The sequence below is a fragment of the Coenobita brevimanus genome, chromosome 33 (genome assembly GCF_032717465.1).
Source record: "Coenobita brevimanus isolate Jiangsu-jjx chromosome 33, ASM3271746v2, whole genome shotgun sequence".
Lineage (NCBI taxonomy): Eukaryota > Metazoa > Arthropoda > Malacostraca > Decapoda > Coenobitidae > Coenobita > Coenobita brevimanus.
This window is the reverse complement of record NC_136986.1, coordinates 3361806-3385968: the sequence shown is the minus strand read 5'-3', so window position 1 is coordinate 3385968 and position 24163 is coordinate 3361806. Positions and strand designations below refer to the sequence as shown.

The following is a 24163-nucleotide window of genomic DNA, read 5'->3' as shown; positions in this document are numbered from 1 at the left end:
TCTCACAGCAAACACCTGATCAACGCATCCCCTCCCTCTCCTAAAGCCACACTGCTCATCACTAATCACTCCCTCTGTACCCTCTCTAACTCTCATAATTAACACTCTACCATACACTTTACCTACAACACTCAACAGACTTATACCCCTAAAGCTAGTACATTCCAATTTATCACCCTTGCCTTTATACAATGGGACCACACAAGCACTTGCCCAGTCAACTGGCACCATACCTTTCTCAAAGCACACATTCAACAATCTTACTAACCAGTCAACAATAGTCACTCCACCACCCTTCAGGCATTCCACAGCACACCCATCCATACCTGCAGCTTTCCCTGTTTTCATCTCATTATCCATTTCCTCCTTCGTGATCAAAGAATCATTCAACTCTCCCAACACATTTATTCCTTGCACCCTTCTATCCGCCACAATCTCAGCCACCCTTTCCTCCTCTACATTTAACAATCTTTCAAAATACTCTGCCCATCTCTTCCTTACTGCATCCATCTCAATTAACATCCTTCCATCCTCTGCTTTTAATCGTTCTTCCTTCCCAGACTCTCCCTTTTGCACCCTTTTCACCTCCTTCCAAAACATTTTCTTATTCTGTTGAATATTCTCTGTCAGCCGCCTACCCCGCCTCTCATCTGCTGCCACTTTAGCATCACGCACAGCCCTTCTCGCTCTATTTCTCTTTTCCTTATACCTTTCATATGACATCTCATCATTCCTCTGCAGCCACACTTCATATGCACGTCTCTTCTCAGCCACAGCCATACTTACTTCCTCGCACCACCATTCACTTCCTTTTCTTACACCACCACCCACACGTCTCACACCACACACCTCTTCTGCATGCCGCACCACAGCACTCTTAAACAACTGCCATTCCTCCTCCACGCTGCCATTTTCCCGATCTTTCACTGCATTCCACTCATCTTTCAATTTCTCCTGATACTCTATCTTTTTCTCTCTTTTATCCAACTCACTCACTTTCAAAACCTCCCTGCCACACCTAACCCTTCTAGCTCTTACCCATCTCTTACCTACTCTTAACTTTCCCTCCACCAGGTAGTGGTCAGACATACCTCCACCCTCCCCTCTCAGAAGTAATTATATAAAATAGTTGTTGGTAAAAAAACAAAGAAAGCTTAGCTAGCAAGCATAAAAGTGTTAGCGTGCTACGTGAAAATTACGTAAGTGAGCGTGGCCTATGGTGGTTCAGCGCACGTGAAAATACACTAGTTTTTTGCGTTTTTCTAAGAAACTATGAGTCCTAGGATCACCGTTCTTGGCTCAAATGAAATTCAATGGAATTCTGCTTAGGATGATAAAAACATAACAGTGGTGAGAAAAGTTTTTCACCAGAGTTTCCCGAATAAAATATCTGTTTTCTGTCGCAAGTGGGTTTTACTTTTTTGCCTATTACTCGAAAACCATAACTCGTATCAAACTGAAACCTCCGGCATTCGAAAGCTAATAAAATTCTCTTTTGAATGATTGTATAACATGTAGAGATTGCTTAGTAAACATTTGATTTATAATGTTGGGAAGTGAAATCTATGATCCCAAATGTCTTCTCTGAAGGCCCTAACGTACATATAGTGTGTGTGTGTGTGTGTGTGTGTGTGTGTGTGTGTGTGTGTGTGTGTGTGTGTGTGTGTGTGTGTGTGTGTGTGTGTGTGTGTGTGTGTGTGTTTTGCTTATCGTGTAGAACAAACATCGACGAATAGGAATATGTGGGTTTTGTGGCAAAATAAATGTTTGGGAGTTGAAAATAAGCCGAGAATACACATTTTTGGAGTGTGCGACGGTTGTGGGGGAGGGGAGAAAAGCCAATGCATTTTGGCACAGAAAACTTATTAACCTATCTGCACAGAAAGGGGTTAAAAAGGGAGAGAGGGACACCTGAGAGGGAAGTGAGCCCTTTATTACCAACAACATACCTACAAAATGTCACACCAAGGAGTAGCCAAATACCTTCCCTTGGGATCCGATGTGGAGAAACTGCCAGTCTCTGAACAGAGAGGACAATCATAACAGACCGGACCTGTTACCAGAGGGCTTCCAGAATCTAGGACGGGTGTCATAAACAGAAGATCATGAATCCTGGGAGACGATGGCACAAGAAACTGAGTTCAGAATGCGGTGAAGATGATACCAAGACCTCATCCTCAACAATTAGCACCGCAAATCCAAAGGGAGTACACCAGCATCCACCAAAAAGTGTGAAATCGGGGATGACCTGCATGTCCAGGTTGTCAGACGTACACCAGCATGATGCACAAAATTTAACCACTGGACACGAGCATCTGTTTCAGATGAGTAGACCTCACACCCATATTCAAGTTTAGGAAGAATAAGAGACCTATGCAGGAGGCGGAGGGTCTGACAATGAGCATCCCAAGAGGTATGATCCAAAACCCTCAAAAGACTCAAAGCTTAAAGACAAGCCACTTTAACTGAACGAATGTGCGGAACCCAGGTTAGTTGTCCATCAAAAAGAAGACCCAGAGATTGCATCCCTTCCACACAAGATATTCTCCAACCATAGAGGTACAAGTCAAGGTCTGGGTGAACCCCCCGAAGACAACTAAAATGTTTACCCACTGTCTTTGTTAACCCCTACACCGCGGGCACGTTTACCGATGTTTTGCGTGTGCCGCGGGGTTATTCGGGCTCCGACAGACTCTCAAAAAATATTTGCCAAAAATCAGTTATTAGACCTAGAATATTAAAATTACATATGCTTATGGCACATACCTTCAGCTTTCTCCTGGAATGTTTGTTGAGCCTTCCTCAGTTACCGTAGGACTTGAGGAGACCTCTGAAGTTGCGTAACGAAGTCTCCACTTTACACTTCCCGACAACCCGTAATATGATTACCACAGCCAGATATTAACACTATAAACACTACTCTATGATTTTCAAGTAGTTTGGGATCCATACTCCCAAAAAAAAAACACTGTGAAAGCAATGAAAATTACGAGCGCGTCTGACCGTCGCACTGGCACTAGTTCGCTCTTGGTACTGTGTCATTTATTATTCATAAAACCCCTCACACTTTATATTTCTATTACTATATAACACTTATATATATCTACAGTGTTTATCCATAAGTTTCCTTCAGTAGTATTAGTTTATTGTCACTGTAGGGATTCAATTTCTTTCAGTAAAATACGTAGCATTCACTTTCTCGTCCTGTATACTAGCATTGAGAGTGAATGTCACTTTCATCTTCACTCTCATAAATCATAGCATTCAGACATGCTAGAGTGAAACTTTCACTTTCATTACTCCTAGGGTATATACTCATATTCTTATAATACTACTCATTTACATTTCTATTTACGTTCTCTATTTTATTTACGTTATTTACATTTCTATTTTATTTACACTGTGTTATGCACTGTCACTTGAAGTAACTTATAAAACTATTTTCCACTGTTCACGTATATTTACATTCATTACTTTCACTTGCTGTTTACACATTATTTACCCTTCCACTTGCACTGTTTTACTCAATAGAAAGATCGTAGTCACTCTTTTATCAATTGTCAGCCTTTTACCTCTTTCCACACGAGGTTTAGTAGGGGGTAAAGGTCACAGGGCCCTTTGCATGGGGGTGAAAAAGTCCCTGAAGTCAGCAAGAAGAAACATACGTACCCCCACTTCGGAAGATGAGAGTAAACTGATAACGGAGGGCCGGGGTAGAGGCCTACTTAAGGGATATTCAGTGCTACCAATGTTAGCTCTTGAAACAGCTATGTCTAGCACTGAAATGATTGGCAGGAAATCTAGACAATACATTATAAATTAGGTAGTTCCAGGTGAATGTGAATATCACTTAGGCTTCTCCCTTCCCTCCTTACATGTATATTTATTACGAAAATAGATTATACGGCATATTTCAAGGGGAAAAAAACAGCGAAAATTAGCGAACGAGTGCACGTGAGGTGTTGTCAGGTGATAATTAGTCAATTCCAGGTGTATGGCACTCTCACTTACCTTATTTCTTTCTTGTATATATTATTTGGTATAAGAATAGGACATAGGGCTTATTTCAATGGATGAAATCAGTGAAAAATTCCAGGAAAGATTTACTTAGCGTAGCACGGCCGGGCAGACGAGAGGATAGGGTAATGGAGGGGGGGGTAGGGAGGGGAGTCAAGAACGGGGAGAAATGGCTAAATTGTCAACAATGGATGGGAGTACAGATGAGATTAGGAGTGCTGACTAGTGTTGGACATTGGCAGTACTGATAGATGATACAAGCCCCCACTTGGAAGCCCGGGTGAATTCAAAATAACACAGAATCACAAAAGCGACGCCCCGCGGTTAAGGGGTTAAAGGGAACTGGAAGCCGTAAGACTCAGCCCTGGCAGAAATTCTATTAAGAGCCAGCTGCAACTTCCTTTCCATCAGAGACATTCAAGATGCGGTGAAAGAAGCTGAGAGGTCATCGACATAGTATGCCTCATATACCATCAGGAAGTACAATGATTATGCTGCTGATGGCCACAGCAAAGATAGTAACACTAAGGATACTCCCCTGTGGTACTCCATCTTCTGGTGCACGGGAATTAGAAAGCACTTCTCCCACTCAGACCCTTGAAAAATGGTTAGACAAAAAATTCTGAAAATAGGCAAGCGCCCATGAAGACAAACTCATGAAGAGAAAGTAATATGCCATGATGCCAGGCAGTGTCATATGCATTCCCTTGATAGAAGAAGACCGTGACCTGGTGTTGGTTAGTGAAGAAAGGCTCACAGACAGAAGATTCCATGGACAGTAGTGCATCAGAGGTAAATCGCATTTTCAAAAAACCATACTGGGCAGTGGATAAGAAGTCATCTCTCTCCAAAAACTAGACAAGCCTAACACTGACCATCTTTTTCAGAACTTTACATATACAAGAAGTAGGCCAGTAATTCGTCACCTGCAGGTGGTCCTTACCTGGTTTGGGGATGGGGACGACTACAGCAACACGACCAATGAGCCACAACTCACCAGAGCACCAGATCTTATTATATTATGAAATCAAAAACAAAAGGGACTAATTTGACAGGTGACAAAAAGACATAAGGAATCCTGGCACCGTGACAGTGCTGCCTGGACCTCAGAAATGGAGAAGGGAACATTATCAGATTCTCTCCCAGAAGAGGAAAAACTGAGACCACGAAACTCTAGGTGCTGGCGGTGGCAAGCCAACAGCGTATCTGCATCCTTCTGTGACACACTGCCAAAATGATCAACAAAAAACTCTGCAACAGTGAAAGGATCAGCCACAATTCCACCTGCTGCAGATTAAACAGGAGGGGAGGGAACAGTAATTTTCCTGAAATTTCTCCTTACCTAGTTCCACACCTAAGTAAGGGAAGTCCTCGAACTAATGGAGGAAAGATAACCCTTCCAGGATGAACACATGGCCTCCATTAAAACCCGCCTTATATGAGCTCGTGCCCTCTGATACGCCACCAAATACTGAGGATCCCCACGGTGACGACGAAGTCGAGAGAAGGCTACTCGTTTGGCTTTCACTGCAGGATTGCAATAAGAGTTCCACCAAGGAACTGGATGGTAAGGAAATTGACCCCCTGTTCTTGTAACAGATAATAGGGCTGCTGAGTGCTACACATCAGTGAAATATGACACCGCCTCAGTAAGACAGCCAAACTCATTGACAGAAAGGGAAACGGAACTGAATTCTCTGAATTGTGGCCAGTCACCCTTATCCAGTAGCCAGCGAGGATGACAAGGCTGAGGTCCACCTGCATTAGGAGTTAGGAGAAATGGAAACTGGTCGCTGCCAGACAGGTCTTGCAACACATCCCAGATAATATCTAAACAGCATCAGCTGAGCATAAGGGCAAATCAATGACAGTAAAAGTTCCAGTCTAGCTATGGAAATAAGTCATTTTATCAGAGTTGAAAATGCCCAGCTCCTCATCTGCCACTAAAGAGGCCAGCATAAGCACCCCGAGGGTTGGCTTTATTGTTTCCCCATAGTGGATGGTGACCAATCATATCTCCTAGTAACAAAAAGGGAGAAGGAAGGCCATGAATAAGGCGTTCCCGATCCACCCTTTCAATAGCAGCACTAGGAGGAAGGTAAATGCTGCAAATTGTGTACTGCTGATGTAAAAACATCCAGACAGCAACACTTTGACCCGGCACAGGATCAGAATAAAAGGCATGGTAGCCAGAATGACCAGCAGGAACAGCATCTCCTACCATGGTCTCCTGGATGCACATGCACAGAGGAGTAAATTGAGAAACAAGATGACACAGTTCCTCATAGCTAGCATTAAACCCCGACAGTTCAACTGGATGACAGAATCCAAAGTGGAGGGATGATGATTAAGTACGGGACTGTACACCTCTGTGGAGTTTGGACTAATGCTTGGTAAGGCCCTTGGGAAGAGACTGCTCAGCACCAGGAACTCGCACCCTATGTCGAACATCCATGGGCAAACGTGGGGACGAGGAAGAGGAAAGTTTTACAGCACTGTTCCTCTGAGGTGGAATAACACTTGGCTTGGAAAGTGGCATGGAGGTCACCTTGGATGATGTAGGATGGCCAGTGCTAACATCAGAAGCCCCAGAAGTGGAAGGAGTGTTCACAGGATTAGAGCCCTGTGAGGATGACATTGAATGTTTTGCAGCTGAAGCACCAATGGTCTGTCCAACACTATCCCAAGGTAAGGACCTGACCACAGGCGAACCATCACCTGCAGCTTCCACCTGGTTAGACCCCTCAGCCTCTGGGGCAGAGGGAGAAGGAGAGGGGTTGACACAAGGTTCAACAACGGAGACCAAACAATCAGGTGCAGCTTCCACCTGGCTAGACCCCTCAGCCTCCGGGGCAGAGGGAACAGAAGAGAAGACGGCACAAGATTCGATGGTAGAGACCTTAGATGTCCGGTCTTCAGGCTCAGAGGACTCTGAAGAACCATGGTGACGTTTGCCAGATACAGATGGGACCTCAGGCATACTGGACAAGGTGGGAGGAGTCACGTCAAAGTGTACATCCACCACCACCACGGAAGTGCGCAAACCTTCAGTTACCGAAGTGGGAGTGGAAGCAGCCGGAGTAGCAGACGGACGAACATCAGTTTCACAAACACTATGAACAATGGGGACGGCATCCCACAAAGCACCAGGTGATGGAGTGGTCACTGCAGTCGGTCAAGGCCATATCTGAGACACAGGGTAGTGCACTGGCATTCCACTAAGGACAGCAGCATAAGTAACCCCGGGCTGGAAGAAGTGAGCCTGAGCTCTTTTCTTAGTCTCGAGAAATGAAATCTTTCCAAGTGCTCGAATTGACAAAATCTCCATTTCTAGGTAGTAGCGAGGGAAGTTTATGGAATTTACAGCATGAGGACCCCCCACAGTGATAGCATTTTAGTGGTCCTGGACTGTCACTGGAATGGCATGATCTACCACAGGAAACACAGACACCAGGAAGGCCTGCCTGTGCACGGAGGGAAGATCGGCTGACATGTCCATATCCTTGAAAGTGGAAACATCTCTTTGGGGCGGGCATGTATGGCTTCACAGGAAGTGACAGGCAAGCCAGCTTCACAGAAGTAGGTAAGGTTAACCTTTTGGTAGTCAGGAACAAGGTAGGAGTCGGAGTCAGAACACCATTGTTTTCTTTTGCAGTCACTTAACAGCTACCATAGCAGAAGATCTCAATTCCTCAAACAGCTGTACCTCTGGGTAGCGGAGGAGATCACGTGTACAAAGTAAATTTTTCATCTGTTAAAAGTGGCATGCCTAGCACAGGCAACTGCAGCACCAGAAAAAGAAATCAGAGCTTGTAAGCGGGCACTTTCTTCTGGGAAGGACACCTCAAAAATGATGCTTCCATCCCCTTGGGAACAGATCTTAGGTTCCCTACCGCAAGCTGAGATGATACCACTGTGGAGATTGAAAATGTCAGTATCTAGTATTGAGCTGCCCACAGGGTTCTTCATTACCACAGACTTTGCATAAGATTTTGGAACCATGTTGTTTGGGTGGAACCTTGGAGTCAAACCAACCCGATGTGACCCCCTACTAGTCCTAGTAGGACTAGGCAGAGGAGGAAAGTCTCCAGGGGTCTGGAAAGGCTCCATAGTGGCTATAAGAGTGGAGGATCCTAAACAAAGTCCAGGGACAGAGGCCATGTTGTCAACATTTTTATTTAAAGAATCCATATATATTGCCAAAAAATCTTCATTCCCCCACCCCTACACCCACCATGGAACCCAACAAAGGGAGGTCTTATGCCAGGGACAACACTGCTAATGACCCCAGATGGAGCAGGAGAGTATAAGTAGGTAACCACAGGGGGACTGGGGCAAGGGTGACTCCAGGATGATAGGAGCCACCAGGCCCCCCAGTGCCCATTTGACCCTAGCCAGTGCATGACCAACTGACTGACCTGGTCGAGCCCAACCAGGCCAACCGTCTAGCTAGAACAAGGAACCAAAGAGGTGTATTGCTAGCTGCAAGGTGCATCGTGCAGCATCACTCAACCCCCAGGACTCCCATCTCCCAGCATTATGGAACACAATGCACGGCAAGCATATGGGGATGCAACAATCCCACCCAAGATGGCACATGTGCAGGGACTAACATCATCAGCAGGCCTCCTCCACCAGTGCTGTAGGGGGTGCTTGGTCCACGAAGCCAAAAGATGCCAAACAGTCTTTTTGTTATCATATTGTGTTTTTCCAGGTGATTTACCCAAATTCTTCATATCAGTTTTTCTAACATCTTGCTTACGACACTGGTCAGTGATACTGGTTGGTAGTCAAGTGGATTTTGTATATTTACCTTCTTGAAAAGGGGCAAGATGCATGTTTTATTTCAGATATCATGCAGTTTTCACTGTCTTAAGGATTCTCTGAATATTAATTGCAATGGAGTGCTTACCTCTTTTGCACGTTCCTCTAATACCCAACACGAAATCTTGTCAGGGCCATTGGCTTTTCCCCTGTCTAGTTTCCTCATCTCTTCCTGGATCTCTTGTTTGGTTATACGTATTTTTGTTAGCATGTGTGGGCATGCTTGTTCAACTTCATCTCTCGAAAATCTACTTTCTTGAGTAAAAACTGACTGGAAATTTGTGTTTAGCAATTAACAAATATCTTCTTCATTGATACAGATTTTTCCCTCATCCATGATGGATTGTACTTTACTCTCGTGAGCCGATGGGGTCCCTGTGGACCCCAGCATGATTCTAAAATGTTGCCATGAAGCCATTTTTTATTTTCACAACCTGGCCCCCCATAACTTTTATTGTAGATGGTTTTTTATATGCACATAATATTTGAGCAAAAAATCTCGCACCATTTAGTAGTGACATTACAGTAAATGTTACTGAGGTCTGCCGGGACCCCACCTAGTCTTTTGTGTGACTATTATATATATATATATATATATATATATATATATATATATATATATATATATATAAATATGTATTATATTTTTTTTCAGATTATAAATATTAAAGACAATGTCAATACCAGTATCAAAGTTTTACTCATCAATGGCGGTGGCAGATGGTAACGAAGAAGAAAATGATTCAGACAGTGATTTATCTCTATCCGACGATGATGATGAAGATTATTAGGATAGTTTTTCTGTTGTCAGTTATCTTTGTAATTATGAGATATGTACCGATCATTTAAATGTTTTCTCATGATAAAATTAAGTTTTCTTTATATTTGTGTAATACTGAAAACAAAAAATCTTTGTATGAAAATTGAACATTATAAGGAGAGTTTTATTTTATGATCATGCTAATTTACTTTATACATGAACTTTTTATTATGTTAAGAACCTGTTCCAAGGATACTGACAATCACACATTCAAATAAGTGTAGGAGCAGTACTTCTATACTCAGTTTAATAAAATTCTTATTAAATGAAATACTTTTGTTAAAATAATTAAAAAAAAAAGCAAAAGCGACACTTGGCAGGTTGGCTTCACGTGCCGTGTCATGGGCAATATACGTACAAAGTTTAGTAGATAATTATAACTTCATGTATAAGGTAGAAATCCACCATTAAGTTCTGGGGTCCAATGGGACCCCATCAGTCTTCCGTATGCGAGGTATATAACCCCTGCCCCACGAATAATTGCGTATGTAGTTGTAAAACAACTTCGGCTGGTCAGTACTTTTATTAACAATGTCTTTCCCAAACTGCCTATGAGCTAATCTCCTTATCCTTGTATAATCATTTCTTGCCTGCTAGCACTTGTATCAGTAGGATGCAAATTCTGAAAGCAATGAAGAAAGTTAGAATGGGGAAAGCCCCAGGAATTAATGAAGTGTGTGGTGAAATGCTGAAGTATGGGGGAGAGATAGTAGTAGAATGTGGATGTGGAAGATGTGCAGATTGGCCTGGGAGGAAGGTAGAGTCCCGGAGGATTGGAAGTCGGGTATATTTATTCCCCTATACAAAAGAAAAGGGGAAAGAGAAGTATGTGGTAATCAAAGGGGCATTTGTCTTCTTAGTGTAATACGAAAAATATATGGTAAGATACTTATTGACAGAGTTAGGGAAATAACAGGCATTAGTTGGAGAAGAACAGGGAGGTTTTAGGAAGGGAAGAGGTTGTGTGGATCAGATATTCATTCATAGATCTGTAGTGGAAAAGTTTCTCGAAAAGGGCAAGTGGCCTTCATGGATTTGGAGAAAGCATATGACAGGGTGGATAGACAAGGATTGTGGAAAGTATTAACAATATATGGAGTAGATGTGAAGTTGTTGAATGTCATGAAGAGTATATATGAGGGTGCTAGGGCTGCAGTGCTTGTGGAGAGTAGACAAAGTGAATTCTTCTGTTTGAAGGTTGGATTGAAACAAGGATGTCTTATGTCTCAATGGTTGTTGAATCTGTATATGGATGGGGTTATAAAAGAGATACAAAGTAGGGCAGTGGATGTTGGAGTGACCCCAGTGAGAGAGGGCAGTGTTTGGAAAAAACTTGTACTATTGTTTGTAGATGATACTGCGTTGTTCAATGAGGACGAAGGGGAGCTGCAAGGCTTGTTGGATGAGTTTGGGAGAGTATGTAAGAAACGGAATCTAAAGGTGAATGTAGGGAATCGTAAAGTTATAGTCTTCGAGAGAAGTTAAGTCAGTGAATGTACAGTGAGGCTGGATGAGGAGGAAATGGAAAATGTGAGTGCATTCAAGTACTTGGGTAGTTTGATGAGTAAGGATGGAAGTTTAGAGGGTGAAGTGCTTGAAAGGGTACAACAAGGAAGAAAGGTTGCTCGTTCCTTGAAAACAATGATAAGAAACATGGAAGTGAAAAAATTACTACATGACAGTATTATGACTGCAGCTCTAATGTATGGAAGTGAAGCTTAAACCTTGTTGGAGGGACAGAAGTCAAGAGTGAGAGCAGTGCAAATGAGTTATTTGAGTGGAGCATGTGGACTCACATGGAGAGATAGACTGACAAATGAGTAAATGAAGTACCATTGTGGTGTGGATGTGGATGTGATACGAAGCGTTAGGAGAAACATTTTGAGGTGGTCTGGCCATGTGGAGAGGATGGAGAGTGAGAGACTGACGAAGAGAGTGTATGTGAGTGGGGTGGAGGGGGGTAGAGGGAGGGGGAAGCTAAGGATATGGAGGCGCTTTGTTGTTGGCCACCCCTTACGGGATTAAGGCTTCTGGCAATAGATAAATAGATAAACAGATTGTAGTTGCTATATGCTCTTTCACTTTTGTGTCGACTGTATCTGATCCACAGCAAATTTCTTTTATCTTTTGCCTTTTTTTTTTAATTTTAATTTTGTAGATAAGGAATGGAGGAAGGAAAAACAAAGGGAAAAAAATATAAGTCCATGTGCCTAAAAGCATCCTCCATTCACAAAATATTTATAACAATTGGATTTTAATTGAAGTGGATTAAATGTTTGTGGGAAACAACTCCCAAGAAGTGAATTCCAGAGAGTAGTAGTTCTGGGGATAAGTAATTTTGATAACCAGAGGGTCTGCGCTGCGGAGGAGAGAGTGTGAATTCATGGGCGTTCCCAGCTGCCCGAGTATTTCGGGAGAAAATGTGGAGGGTAGGCACAATTGAAGCCAGTTCGTTAGAGCACTTACGGTAAAAATATCTATAAAATAATGCTAAAGAAGCAACATCTCCACATACTGATAATGGGGGAAGGTCCTGCATGATGGCAGGATTATTGATTGATCTATTGGCTTTATTTTGAATTTTGTCCAACTGCCTCAATGCAACCGCTCCACACCCTCTCCACAGTGGTGAACAATATTCGATCTGAGAACGCACATGATTTTTGTATATTGTGGCCATGTGCGCGTCAGTGAAGAACTCACGAACTCTGTACATAAGTCCCAATATTTTGGAAGCATATTTAGCAAGGGATTTAACATAAGCTGTCCAGCTTAGGTTGGGGTTTAGAGTAACACCTAGGATATCAATTGTAGTGGATAAGGTAATACTGACATCGTTTAAAATAATGTGAGAATCTGAGAGATTCTTTCTGTTGGAGAAATTAATATATTTAGTTTTCTGAGCATTAAATGAGACCAGATTTTTTTGTCCCCATTGATTAATTTTAGATTGGTCCTGATTCAGAGTTGATCTGATGCATAAATGAAGAACTGTGAGTAACGGTTAACTCTTGGATTAGAGAGCTGGACAGAAAAGGGATGAGAGTTTGTTGTTAGATGGGTGCTATATGCTCATCGTAGAGGCGGAGGGTTCCAAGCAGACAGTTAAGAAGAGGAGTGACCATTGAAATAGCAAGATAAAAAAGATAAAAATACAACAGTGCAGCGAAGAGACAGAGGTTGAAGGGAGAGAGTAAAAGAAGGAGAGTTAATGAGACCAAAATCCTTTGACTCCACCCTATTGGGAAGAGCTGTAGTGGGGAGCCTCCCCACACATGGAAGTTGGACTCCACACAGCGGTGAATAAAACCCATACATAAGGTCAGCAAGTGTGCTGGGGTAAAGAAGGGGAGTCGGCTTACCACACCCAGTTTCTTGGAAGCAGATTTTACAAGAGATGTATTATGATCTTTCCAAGATAGGTCTTGAGTAAATGACACCCCAAGCATGTTCAAGGATAATGCAAGATTGAGCTGGATATTATTAAACATTAAACTTCCTTAGAACATGATGGGTTGATACGTGTAAGAACTGAGTCGATGCATTAAAAACAATTATATTTTTACCCAAGTCAGAGTTACGTGCCAATAAAGACATTAGGTGTCCCATACCCTCATCTCTTGTTTGTTGAAGTTACTGCTGAGATGGATGTTGCGGGAACCGAATGGAAAGGTGAAGGATGAAATCATCAGCATATTAGTGAATAGGGTTGGATGTACAGCTTAGGTCATTGATAAATAAAAGGAAGAGAGTTGGTGATAGAACAGAGCTCTGAGGAACACCACTGTTGATAACTCTAGGAGAAGAATGATGGCCGTCTAAAACAGAGGCTACAGAAAGACCAGAAAGGGAGCTATAGATGAAGGCACAGATAGAAGGATAGAAACCGTAAGGGGCAATTTGGAAATTAAAGATTTATGCCAGTCTCGATCGAAAGCCTTTGAGATGTCAGGTGCAAAGGCATAGCTTTCGCCAAAGTCCCGAAAAGAGGATGACCAGGAGTCTGAAAGGCAGGTGAGAAGATCGTCAGTGGAGCGTCCCTGATGAAACCCATACTGACGATCAGAAAGAAGGTTGTGATAGGAAAGATGATTTAAATTTTTTTGGGAGGGGAATTGACTCGAAAACTTTTGAGACACAGGATATTAAAGAAATTGGGCGATAGTTAAAGGGTTGTGAATGGTCACCATTCTTTGGGACTGGCTGAATAAGAGCAAACATACAGCATGAAGGATAGGTACAAGTTGAACAACAAAGTCGAAAGAGTCTACCTAGGCAGGGTGTAAGCACAGAAGCACAGTTCTTGAGGACAAGAGGGACTCCATCATGACCATATGCCTTGTTAGAATTAAGGCCACTGATGGTACAAAATACATCACCTGAAGAAATTTTAATGTCAGCTATGAGGAAGTCATAGGGGGGAAGTTATGGAGGAAAAGCACCGGCGTCGTCTAAGGTGGAATTGGAGAAGAAAGTCTGAGCGATGAGATCTGCTTTATCGGTAAAAGAAATAAAGGAGGGAAGGATGAAGCGGTAAAGTTCTTAGAAAGGTTTTTGGCAATGTGCCAGAAGGAGCGGGAAGAATTCGAGTTAGAGAGTTGAGAGCATTTAGTACAGATGAAATTATTTTTTTCAGAGCGAAGAACAGACTAGCACGATTCCGGGCAGAAAGATGAGATTCAGGGGTGGGTTGACTCTGGTACCTTTTATAGGCCCTCTCCTTGTTGTGGACAGCATTAGAACGAGCGTGATTAAACCAAGGCATTCTTCCATTAGTCAAAGGATATGAGAAGGGAATGCATGCTTCCATGCCTGAGAGAATAACCTCCGTAGTGAGCAAAGCACACTCAGATGGCTCCCAGCCTGGAAGCAATAATCATTCCAGGGAAAATCAAAGATGTACTGCCTGAGGGCCTTCCAATCTGCAGCTCCAGAGTGCCACAGACGACGTTTCTTTGGGGGGTGCACAAGCCATACCAGATTGATAAGACTGGTCAAGGTAATAAAATTCTGATCAAAGGAGCCCAACAGAGAGGAAAGATTAACAGTGTAAGCAGAAGGATCATTTGTTAGGAAGAGGTCAAGTATGTTGGACCTCTCTTCAAGGCGGTCAGGGATACGGGTAGGGTGCTGTATGACTCGTTCACTACTAGGGATTTATCCGCAACTGGGTAAAAGTGCTTGGAGGTTGCAAAAACAGAATATGTAAGATCATCCTTGTGAAATGAATAACTTCTTTACTACGATAATATCTGTAAAAATATTGCTATCTGGAGTTATTGTTACTCAGAGAAGGAGTGATTTCGTGTAAAAAACATATTAAGCCAGAAGACTAAAAATTCTCTTACCCACCTGCGATATAATCCTCAGACATTTATCAATCTGAGGTGTGTAGGGGGCATCATGAGGCACTGGCCAGGCTAAAGAAACCTGTAGCAGCTTTTCCTTTCCTATATACAAGGGGGAAGTGCCGTCTAGTTTAGCAAAGTTCCGGGATATTATCAGCTGCAGGTTCACAGGAGAACTAATATGAGCACTTCTGAAATAAATACAAAAATAGCAAAAATGTAATAATTCACCCAGACGCTTTCCCCACCTACAAGTAGCACGTTCCTGGTCCTTCAAATTCAGTTGCCAAATTGCTTTTCAACTGACTTAATATAAAATTGATCCACTTAAAACTGTTCCACTTAGAATACAGAAAAGATACGTAAAATCCATTCTAGACAATTTACTAACCAACAAAGCTCCGGGCTCAGATCCAATTTCTCCAGTTGTTTTGAAATAGTGATCCCCAAAACTTGCTTATGTTCTAGCTAAATTATTCAGGCTATTCGTACAGTTCATTCACACTTACCCATTAAAAAGGTTTACTAGCTCTAACTCATAACTCAGTACAGCCATCTCTATAAATCAAGACTTAACTAAGATCACTGAATGGGGTGAAGACAACCTTGTCTCATTTAATGTTAGTAAAATCAAATATATACAGTTTACTAATGGACAGATATTGCCAGATTCCTATGTTATCTTCAATGCTACTAATATTTCCATCTCCAATTCTCGGTGTCTCACTTAACAGTGCCCTTAGCTGGACTTCTAATGTCAGATCACTTGCTAAAACCGCCTCAAAGAAAGTTGAATTATTGTACAGAGTCCGTAACTTCTTCAATGATGAGCAGTTAGCTATAAATTATAAGAGTCATGTGCGCTCTCAGCTTGAATATTGCTCACCCTAGTGGAATGTATGTGGAGAGGTTGCACTAAAACAACTAGATAAAATTCAGAACAAAGCTGTTGGAATTAATAATAACCCTGGAATTACAAATAAACTTCCTCCCCTACAAGTAAGAAGGAATGTTGCCTCCCTTGCGTTATTTTACGAAGTTACGTCCATTGTGCCACCTCTCCATGTCTTCTCTCGTGCTACACGGGCATCTTTTATTCCCCAAACAGCATCTCTCTGGATCTCGCTTCCCCATAGTTGTTTCCTCCCAAACTTCAGCCTACAGCTGTTCAGGTCCGTAGGTTGATATTTTATGAATGGAGGTGTCACGAATTTGCGCGAGCGTATTAATAAATTCATGACATAGTACCTAAGTGGGAAAACCACGAACTCTACTGGAATTCCCACTGGGCATCACTCAGTTCAACCGTCCTCGTATTTACTCCAATCGGATGGTTTTCAGAAAATTTCTCACTGTTTCACAAGTGATCATTCTTATGCACGACATCAGTGCCTTCACTGAGTGATTTATTGTGAGCGTATATCACTCACTTTCTTTCCATTGGCCGTTGAAGTTCGAACACGACCATCCCTCGCCCTCTTTCATAGTTTGAAGTTAGTCAGCTTTGAGTCGTCGCGAGAGTAAGATAGTTGTGCCCAGCGTAAGGCAGCGCCGCCATTGTACAGTGAGTTCCTGAAATCTCCACCTAGACGGTGAATTGGCGAAGAGGGTTTAGAGAATTGCAGCATCTGATGTCCTGTACAGGTGCCCAGTTCATTTCGCTCAGCTCCCCTCCACTGACAAGTATTTCTTTTCATTTTTTTCTAAGTTTAAGTGTTAGCTTTTGAATGAGCAAGTGAGTGTATTCTCCTTGCTATCTGAATTCATTTTTGAGACTCTTGTAACCAAAATTTATTTCATTGTAATTAATAAATTTACAGTTCTTTTTCTTTGAGCTTAATGTAGTTAAACTCGTGTTTTATTTCTCCATATTAAGCTTAATTTAGTTGCCGCTCCTAGTTTGCACAAACTCTTTACATTATTCATAACTGGTGCTTAGGCCGGTTCTTTTGTATCAAGCTTAAATCCGTTTTGCCAGCCAGGAGTTAATGCACCGGCAAGAACTTGTTTATCATTATTGGCATTAGTTATTGATTGTCAGGGGTGGAGTCACTTTCTCAAGAGGCTAACAGTACTAACAAACAGCACGCATTAGTAATTGGTTTCTGCTGTGTACTGTTGAGAAAGTTTATAAATTCTCATCCTTGGACAATCAGCGAAGTAAGCCAGCATAAATTAAACTTACTGCTTGATTTTCAGAAGTCAATTCCTTGTCTCTATTTTCAAGCAATATCTAAGCATTTTTAATATATAAACTCACATCCCCCCGTGACATTTGACGACCTCATTCCAAGATATTAACTCCTAACTCTAAAGTTATTAACAAGATAATACTCACTCACTCACTCACTCACACTTAGGTCATTAAAGTCTATAGGAACTATCTTACTAGTGGTTATTAATTCATCACTATCAATTTTACGTAATAGTTTTCACATTCAATTGTGTGTTTTTTTAAATTTTCTTTCCTTATCAGTTTAACTAGATAAAACTGGTAACCACCAACCTGTGCCTATATTCTTTACTCTTGATTATTGGCATTTCTCTGCAAAATAGCAGTCAGTGCTTAGTCTTTAGTTTACTCAGCCTTAATTGAGTTAGCATCATGACTACTAATATATATGTATAGGAAGCCAAAGATATGGGGCTTAGTGACCCCGAACAAATCAAGAACTACGTCCTCTCGGTTTAGTTACGAGCAGCAACGTGAGAATGATGCTCGTGAAGAACGTAGAATTCAACACAAACATGAGCGAGAACAGTGCGAGGAACGCGAGACAGAACGTCAACACGAGCAAAAACAACGTGAATACGAGTTAGAACAACGCAAAAAAGAACGTGAACACGAGCGTGAACAACGTGAAAGAGAACATGAATACGAGTGAGAACAACGCGAAAGAGAATGTGAATACGAGCAAGAACAACGAGAACATGAACGTGCCAAGCGCAAGGCACGTGAGAAACATGAACTTGAGATGCTGAAGCTCAAACGAGACTCCTTGGCTTCAGACACATCTGGTGCAGCTAAACCAAGCTCCACGAGCGCTCTTCCTGCACATGTTCTGGCGACTCCACACATCAAGCTTCCTCCATACAAGGAACGCAAGCAAATCGAGCCATTCATAGGTCGTTTCGAAGACATGGCTCAGCTGTACCAACTGGATGAGGCAGCTAAGCGGCTCCAGTTTCTTAGCTCGTTTGAGGGCTCTGCCCTCGATATTCTCCACAGAATTTGTGGAGACAATCTCACATATGAGATGATGAAGGCTGCACTCGTTACATCGTACGGTCTCAGTTGACGGCGCCAAGAGTCAGTTTATGAGGGCACATTTACAAGAAAAAGACACTGCCGTTCAGTTTTTGATCGGCTTACTGCTTACTGAGATGAGTGGATGGAGAAAGATGAAACTCTGCACGCGTGAGGGGATAATTGACCTTATGCTGTGCACGCAGCTAGAAAAGTCATGGCCTCCTGAGCTTATGGCTCAGCTTAAGATCTGCCAGGTAAGGGATGCCAGCCAAATGGTGGAGAAGGCTGATGCATTCTTCACTGCATATGGGTATCAAACTCGTAAGCAACACACCTGGAACAGGAAAGATGACAAATCTGGGAAACCGTCTCAGACTGAACCCCACCAACAAGGCCATTCTCAGAATAATGGCCAAGGTCCAAACAAACCTCAGAAGAAGGACCAGGGGCAAAATACCCAGAAACCTGAGTGGAAGCGGTATGACAAGCAGAACCTTAACCAGCAGCAGTAGGGCAAGGACAAACCACGTAATCCTCAGTCAGGACAATCGACTTTAGTGTATCGGAGGCAGGATGCAAATGCAGCCTTCATTCCACAACAAGCGCACAGTGGTGCCAACCCCACCAGTACAGGTACTTCCCTACAGTTCACTAGTCCCCTAGCAACAGTGAACACTGCCACAGGAGGTCAACGCTCAATCTCCCCAGACGGTGAGTACGACCCCTCAGGTATCTAATTCTCAGGGCACCATGTTTGCCACATCATTCATTCAGCAGCCTCATCAGTGGGTGGCTGCATCCTCCACAGGCCTTCCCACAGGCAACAGTGCCTTTCTTTTTCAGCCAGGGTTTGTGGAAGGCATTCCTGTAAAGGTCCTGAGAGACAATGGTTCCTCAGGTTGCTCTGTCAGGCAGAGTCTAGTTCGGCCTGAGGAGTACACAGGTCGACAGATCCAAGCTAAGCTTATTAATGGATCAGTGAGATTGTTCCCTGAGGCATGTATCCAGGTGGCATCTCCATTTTACACTGGTACGACAGTCATAGTTGTCATACCAGAACCTTTGTTTGACCTGATCATAGGCAATATTCCCGGTGCCAAGTATAGTTGCACCATAGATGACGCTACTCAGACTTAGGCTACAGTAACACGAGCCATGGCTGAGGCTCTGAACTATGTCACCCAGCTGAACATTGCATCGTCACAAGATCTGATTTGTAGCCAAGATGTTCTTCAAGAACAACATTCTGACCTGACACTTGCTGCCATGTGGAAGAAACAAAAGGGTAGAGTGATTAAGTATTCAAGGGGAGGTCAAGCCAAGTTTCTTCGTAAAGAAGGACGGCTGTACCGTGAGTCACGAACACCCCAGGGCGAAGTTCGACTGTAGTTTGTCGTTCCCGCTAAGTATCGCCTAGCAGTGTTAGAATGGGGTCATTGTTCAGCCTCAGGAGGTCACATGGGCAAAAGGAAAACCAAGGGTCGTATCCGTGTTGACTTTTTCTGGCCAGGAATGGGACTGGAAATAGATAGTTTTGTGCGCTCCTGCAATGTGTGTCCACATACCACCAATCGGGGGCATGTCCTTCCTGTGCCGTTTGAATCATCACCCACTATCTCCGAAGCAGTTGAGAGACAGGGCAGTGGTAATGTGTGTGCAGATCTGATGTCTCGCCCGTTGGTGTCCCACAGGACACATTACGTCCAGAACCTGTGTGTACATATGTACCGTAGGTTAAGGGGGAAGTTCGAGAATCCCGCAGAGACAATCTGAGGCTGTATTTGAATTACCTTGTGGTGTCTCGAGCTGTAGGCCTCCCTAAGGATTCCTGGAGAATGCACATTATCCACATGAGTGTTCACACCCACGGCGGGTGTTATAATGTGACCTGCCCAAGGTTGCGTAGGGATTCTCAGCATGCCAATGTTAATCGTAAGTGTAGAGTAGGATTTAACCAGTAAACTGGGTCCTTTGGCTTAGCGAATTGCAGTGTTTGATGTCCTGCACAGGCACCCAGTCTTTTTGCTCAGTTTCACCACGTTTCCTGGTTAATAATAATGTAGGTTTAGGGTTTAACCAGTAAACTGGGTCCCAGCGAATTGCAGTGTTTGATGTCCTGCACAGGAGCCCAGTCTTTTTGCTCAGTTGGACCACGTTTCCTGGTTAATAATGTATCCAATAAGAAAATAATGGCGACCTCAAATGTACAAAGCTTGGCTGCCACTTAAAATTTTCGGCTAGGGCGTACTTTTTGTAGCGTACATACTGACTACTAGCCAGAGAAATTGTAATTTAATAAAGATTGTTTGTCGCACTGACACTTTTGATGCTCCACTTTGATTGCTTTCACAGGTGCAGCTCACCGGTGTAGCAATTTTGTTATGGAGATCAGCTGATCGTCTCTGCCGCATGCTGCTGCCTCTTCTCTTCCGCCTTGTCGTCATTATTTACTATCGATTTGTATTACATAATTTTGCACGTAGGCACTGTTACACCACAACTGTCACATCTCCACCGTGTATTACATACATCACGCTACATAACAATTAGTTGTTAATGTAAATGTAGCGAACTTTTCACTCAGTTTGACCTGAGTACAGGATTTTTCACCATCGTCATGGAGTTTTTTCCTCAAGCTTGCTTCTATTAAAGTAAATACGAGGTTTTTACGCTCATGGGTGACTGTGATTTTCTCCTGTAGCAGGATAGTACACAAAGCGCAGTGTGAATCTTATGTGACTGAGTTAGGATTTATATGTATGAATATCGAAAATTTTTGTAAAGAAAAATTTGATTTTGATGGGTCATAATGTCATGAATTCAAGCAAGCATATTTATAAATTCTTGACATAGTACCTAAGTGGGAAAACCATGAACTCTATTGGAATTCCCACTGGGCATCACTCAGTTCAACCGTCCTCGTATTTTACTCCGATCGGATGGTTTTCAGAACATTTCTCACTGTTTCACAAGTGATCATTCTTATGCATGACATCAGTGCCTTCACTGAGTGATTTATTGTGAGCGTATATCGCTCACTTTCTTTCTGTTGACCGTTGAAGTTTGAACACAGCTATCTCTTGCCCCCTTTCATAGTTTGAAGTTAGTCAGCTTTGAGTCGTCGCAAGAGTAGGATCGTTGTGCCCAGCGTAAGGCAGCACTGCCGTTGTACAGCGAGTTCCTGAAATCTCCACCTAGACGATGAATTGGCAGAGGGTTTAGCAGACTGCAGCATCTGATGTTCTGCATAGGTGCCCAGTTCATTTCGCTCAGCTCCCCTCCACTGACCAGTATTTCTTATCGTTTTTTTCTAGGCTTAAGTGTTAGCTTTTGAATGAGTGAGTGTATTCTCTTTGTTATTTGAATTCATTTTTGAGACCATGTAACATAAATATATTTAATTGTAATTAATAAATTTACAGTTCTTTTTCTTTGAGCTTAACGTAGTTAAACTCGTGTTTTATTTCTCCACATTAAGCTTATTTTAGTTGCTGCCCCTAGTTTGCACAGACGCTTTACATTATTCATAACTGGTACTTAGGCCAGTGCTTTTTTTATTAAGCTTAAATCTGTTGTGCCAGCCAGGAGTTAATGCACCAGCAAGAACCTGTTTATCATTATTAGCATTAGTTGTTGATTGTCAGGGGTGGAGTCACTTTCTCAAGAGGCTAACAGTACTAACAAACAGCACGTGTGAGTAATTAGTTTCTGCTTTGTACTGTTGAGAAAGTTTATAAATTCTCGTCCTTGGAGAATCGGCGAAGTAAACCGGCATAAAGTAAACTTACTGCTTGATTTTCACAAGTCAGATCCTTGTCTCTATTTTCAAGCTACATCTAAGCATCTTTAATACATAATTTCACATCCCCCCATGGATTATATATATATATATATATATATATATATATATATATATATATATATATATATATATATATATATATATATATATATATATATATATATATATATATATATATATATATATATATATATATTCATTTGTTTTTCCTTCATCTGTCATGTTATTAAAAACGAAAAAAATAAAAAAGAAAATTATATATAAATAAACAACTTTTTGTCCTAGATGCTAATAACCCACTCCTGAGAGTAGAGACATAAATAATGGTTCATTTAGGCTCATACCAATAAATATTTATTCAGCTGTGAGAAATATGGACCATGAAAGGATTAAACAACAACTGTACAACATCTCACTTTTCTTTTTTAAGTACTTCATTTTCCAAGTCTCTTAATTCCTTTACTTGGAGGATGCATTTCCCATTTAGGTTTACATAAAGTCAGGTCACTGTATTCAGCCCGATAAGAAGGGATTATTGAAACCCGTATCTGGCATTTCATCCTCAAAAGATCTTCCATATAATCGTGTGGGGATAGTAAGATGATAACGTAAGATATATAGCGAATAGATGTTGTATGAAAATTTACGAACTGTGGCGATTTAGTCCAGGTTTCTTAGTTTAGAAGTTTATGTCACTATACCGCTTGATATTTTAGTGCAAAGGGAAAAAGTCCATGGTAAATGCGTTGTATTTTCTCTCTGTAATTTGTGGCAGAAATGCCTGACAATACTACAGGTTCACTCTGAATGACATAACAGACTTAGTTCATACAACAGGGGTCACTGTTGAAATAGCTATTGTGGCCCATAATATCGCTGGCTAAGGAAGCTCCTGAACATCTTTCCTTAAGCAATTTATTATGCTAATAATGCCTTATTGTTATACTCCATGTTATATAAATCCTTCCAACATCGCCGTACTCTATATAAATAACGTACAAAAGGATATTAACCAGTCACATTCAAAAGAAAAACGCTACATATGAACCTTCTTACCCAACAAGAGTACAGGCCTGTATGTAACAGAGATGCATTGCTTTGTGGAACACACTAAACCTAAAACAAGTCCTTTTTCACTATTCCGGAAAATTGTATCAGTGTGTTTACCTGCATGTTTTTAACTCTCTGAACAGTGTGTTAAAGTTTTGGAGATTCAGAGTCATAGGCAAAAATGTATTTATAATATACTGTGAAAAATTACATAAGAAGAGAAAGAATCTCCATAAGTTTTGCTCAATTATAGTTATAATTTGCGTTCCGTCAGCTTTATTTGTCCATAAACTATTGACATGACTCTTTGTGAGGTCAAAATATCAAACAAATTATCCTCATACAGAATTATAGTTTGTCTTCTCCGGATAATAAGTAATTGTTTTAAGTAATTACATCACATGGAAGTCACTGCTATAAATGGTCGAGAATAAATACAGTCGACAAAAGCATTAGCCAGACCCCTACGTTCTACTGTTACCTTCAGTCCGGTGATATTTGACTTTTCATCCATGCTGTCTCCAAGCAATGCCATTCAGGGCTGGAGAGATTTTTCAAACAAGTGAGGACATCGGACATCCATTTACCCCTTCATGGCAATAGATCTCCCTAAAGCCCAACGATGTCGTCGGAGGAAACATTAATAAATTTAACAAAAGCATTCCAGGGCCGAATGTTAATCACCCGCCAAAACATGTCGTTGGATAAGGTACAAATTACCTACCCCCCCCCAAAAAAAAAAAATCACAAAACTCTACGGAATTCAGTCACCGCGGTTCGCAAAAAGCCCATCCATATTAATAAACCTATGGCAGCTGACATTATGCTGTCACTGATCAAATCCATGCCAAAAGTAATAGGCTTGTGCACATCCACATAGTTGCTATTTCCCAAAGGATTAGTGAAAATTCATCCACAGTTTTTCGAGACATGTTGAGACCAGATACAAATACAGACACACAGACAGACAGACACACAGACGCTGGCAATATTATTGTTCCACCTTGCTAAAGGTGGACGATATATAAGACTTAAGAAATGGACCGTGGGTG

General features: G+C 41.9%; 1 protein-coding gene across 1 annotated transcript in view; it reads right to left on the bottom strand.

Annotated features, from left to right (window-relative positions):
* Positions 1-24163, bottom strand: part of LOC145395718 (ionotropic receptor 93a-like) — a 58546-nt gene that overhangs the window by 12516 nt on the left and 21867 nt on the right. The window contains exon 8 of the mRNA XM_080269258.1: positions 15014-15200. Coding sequence (XP_080125384.1) covers positions 15014-15200 — 187 coding nt within the window. The remainder of the gene's footprint in view (positions 1-15013; positions 15201-24163) is intronic.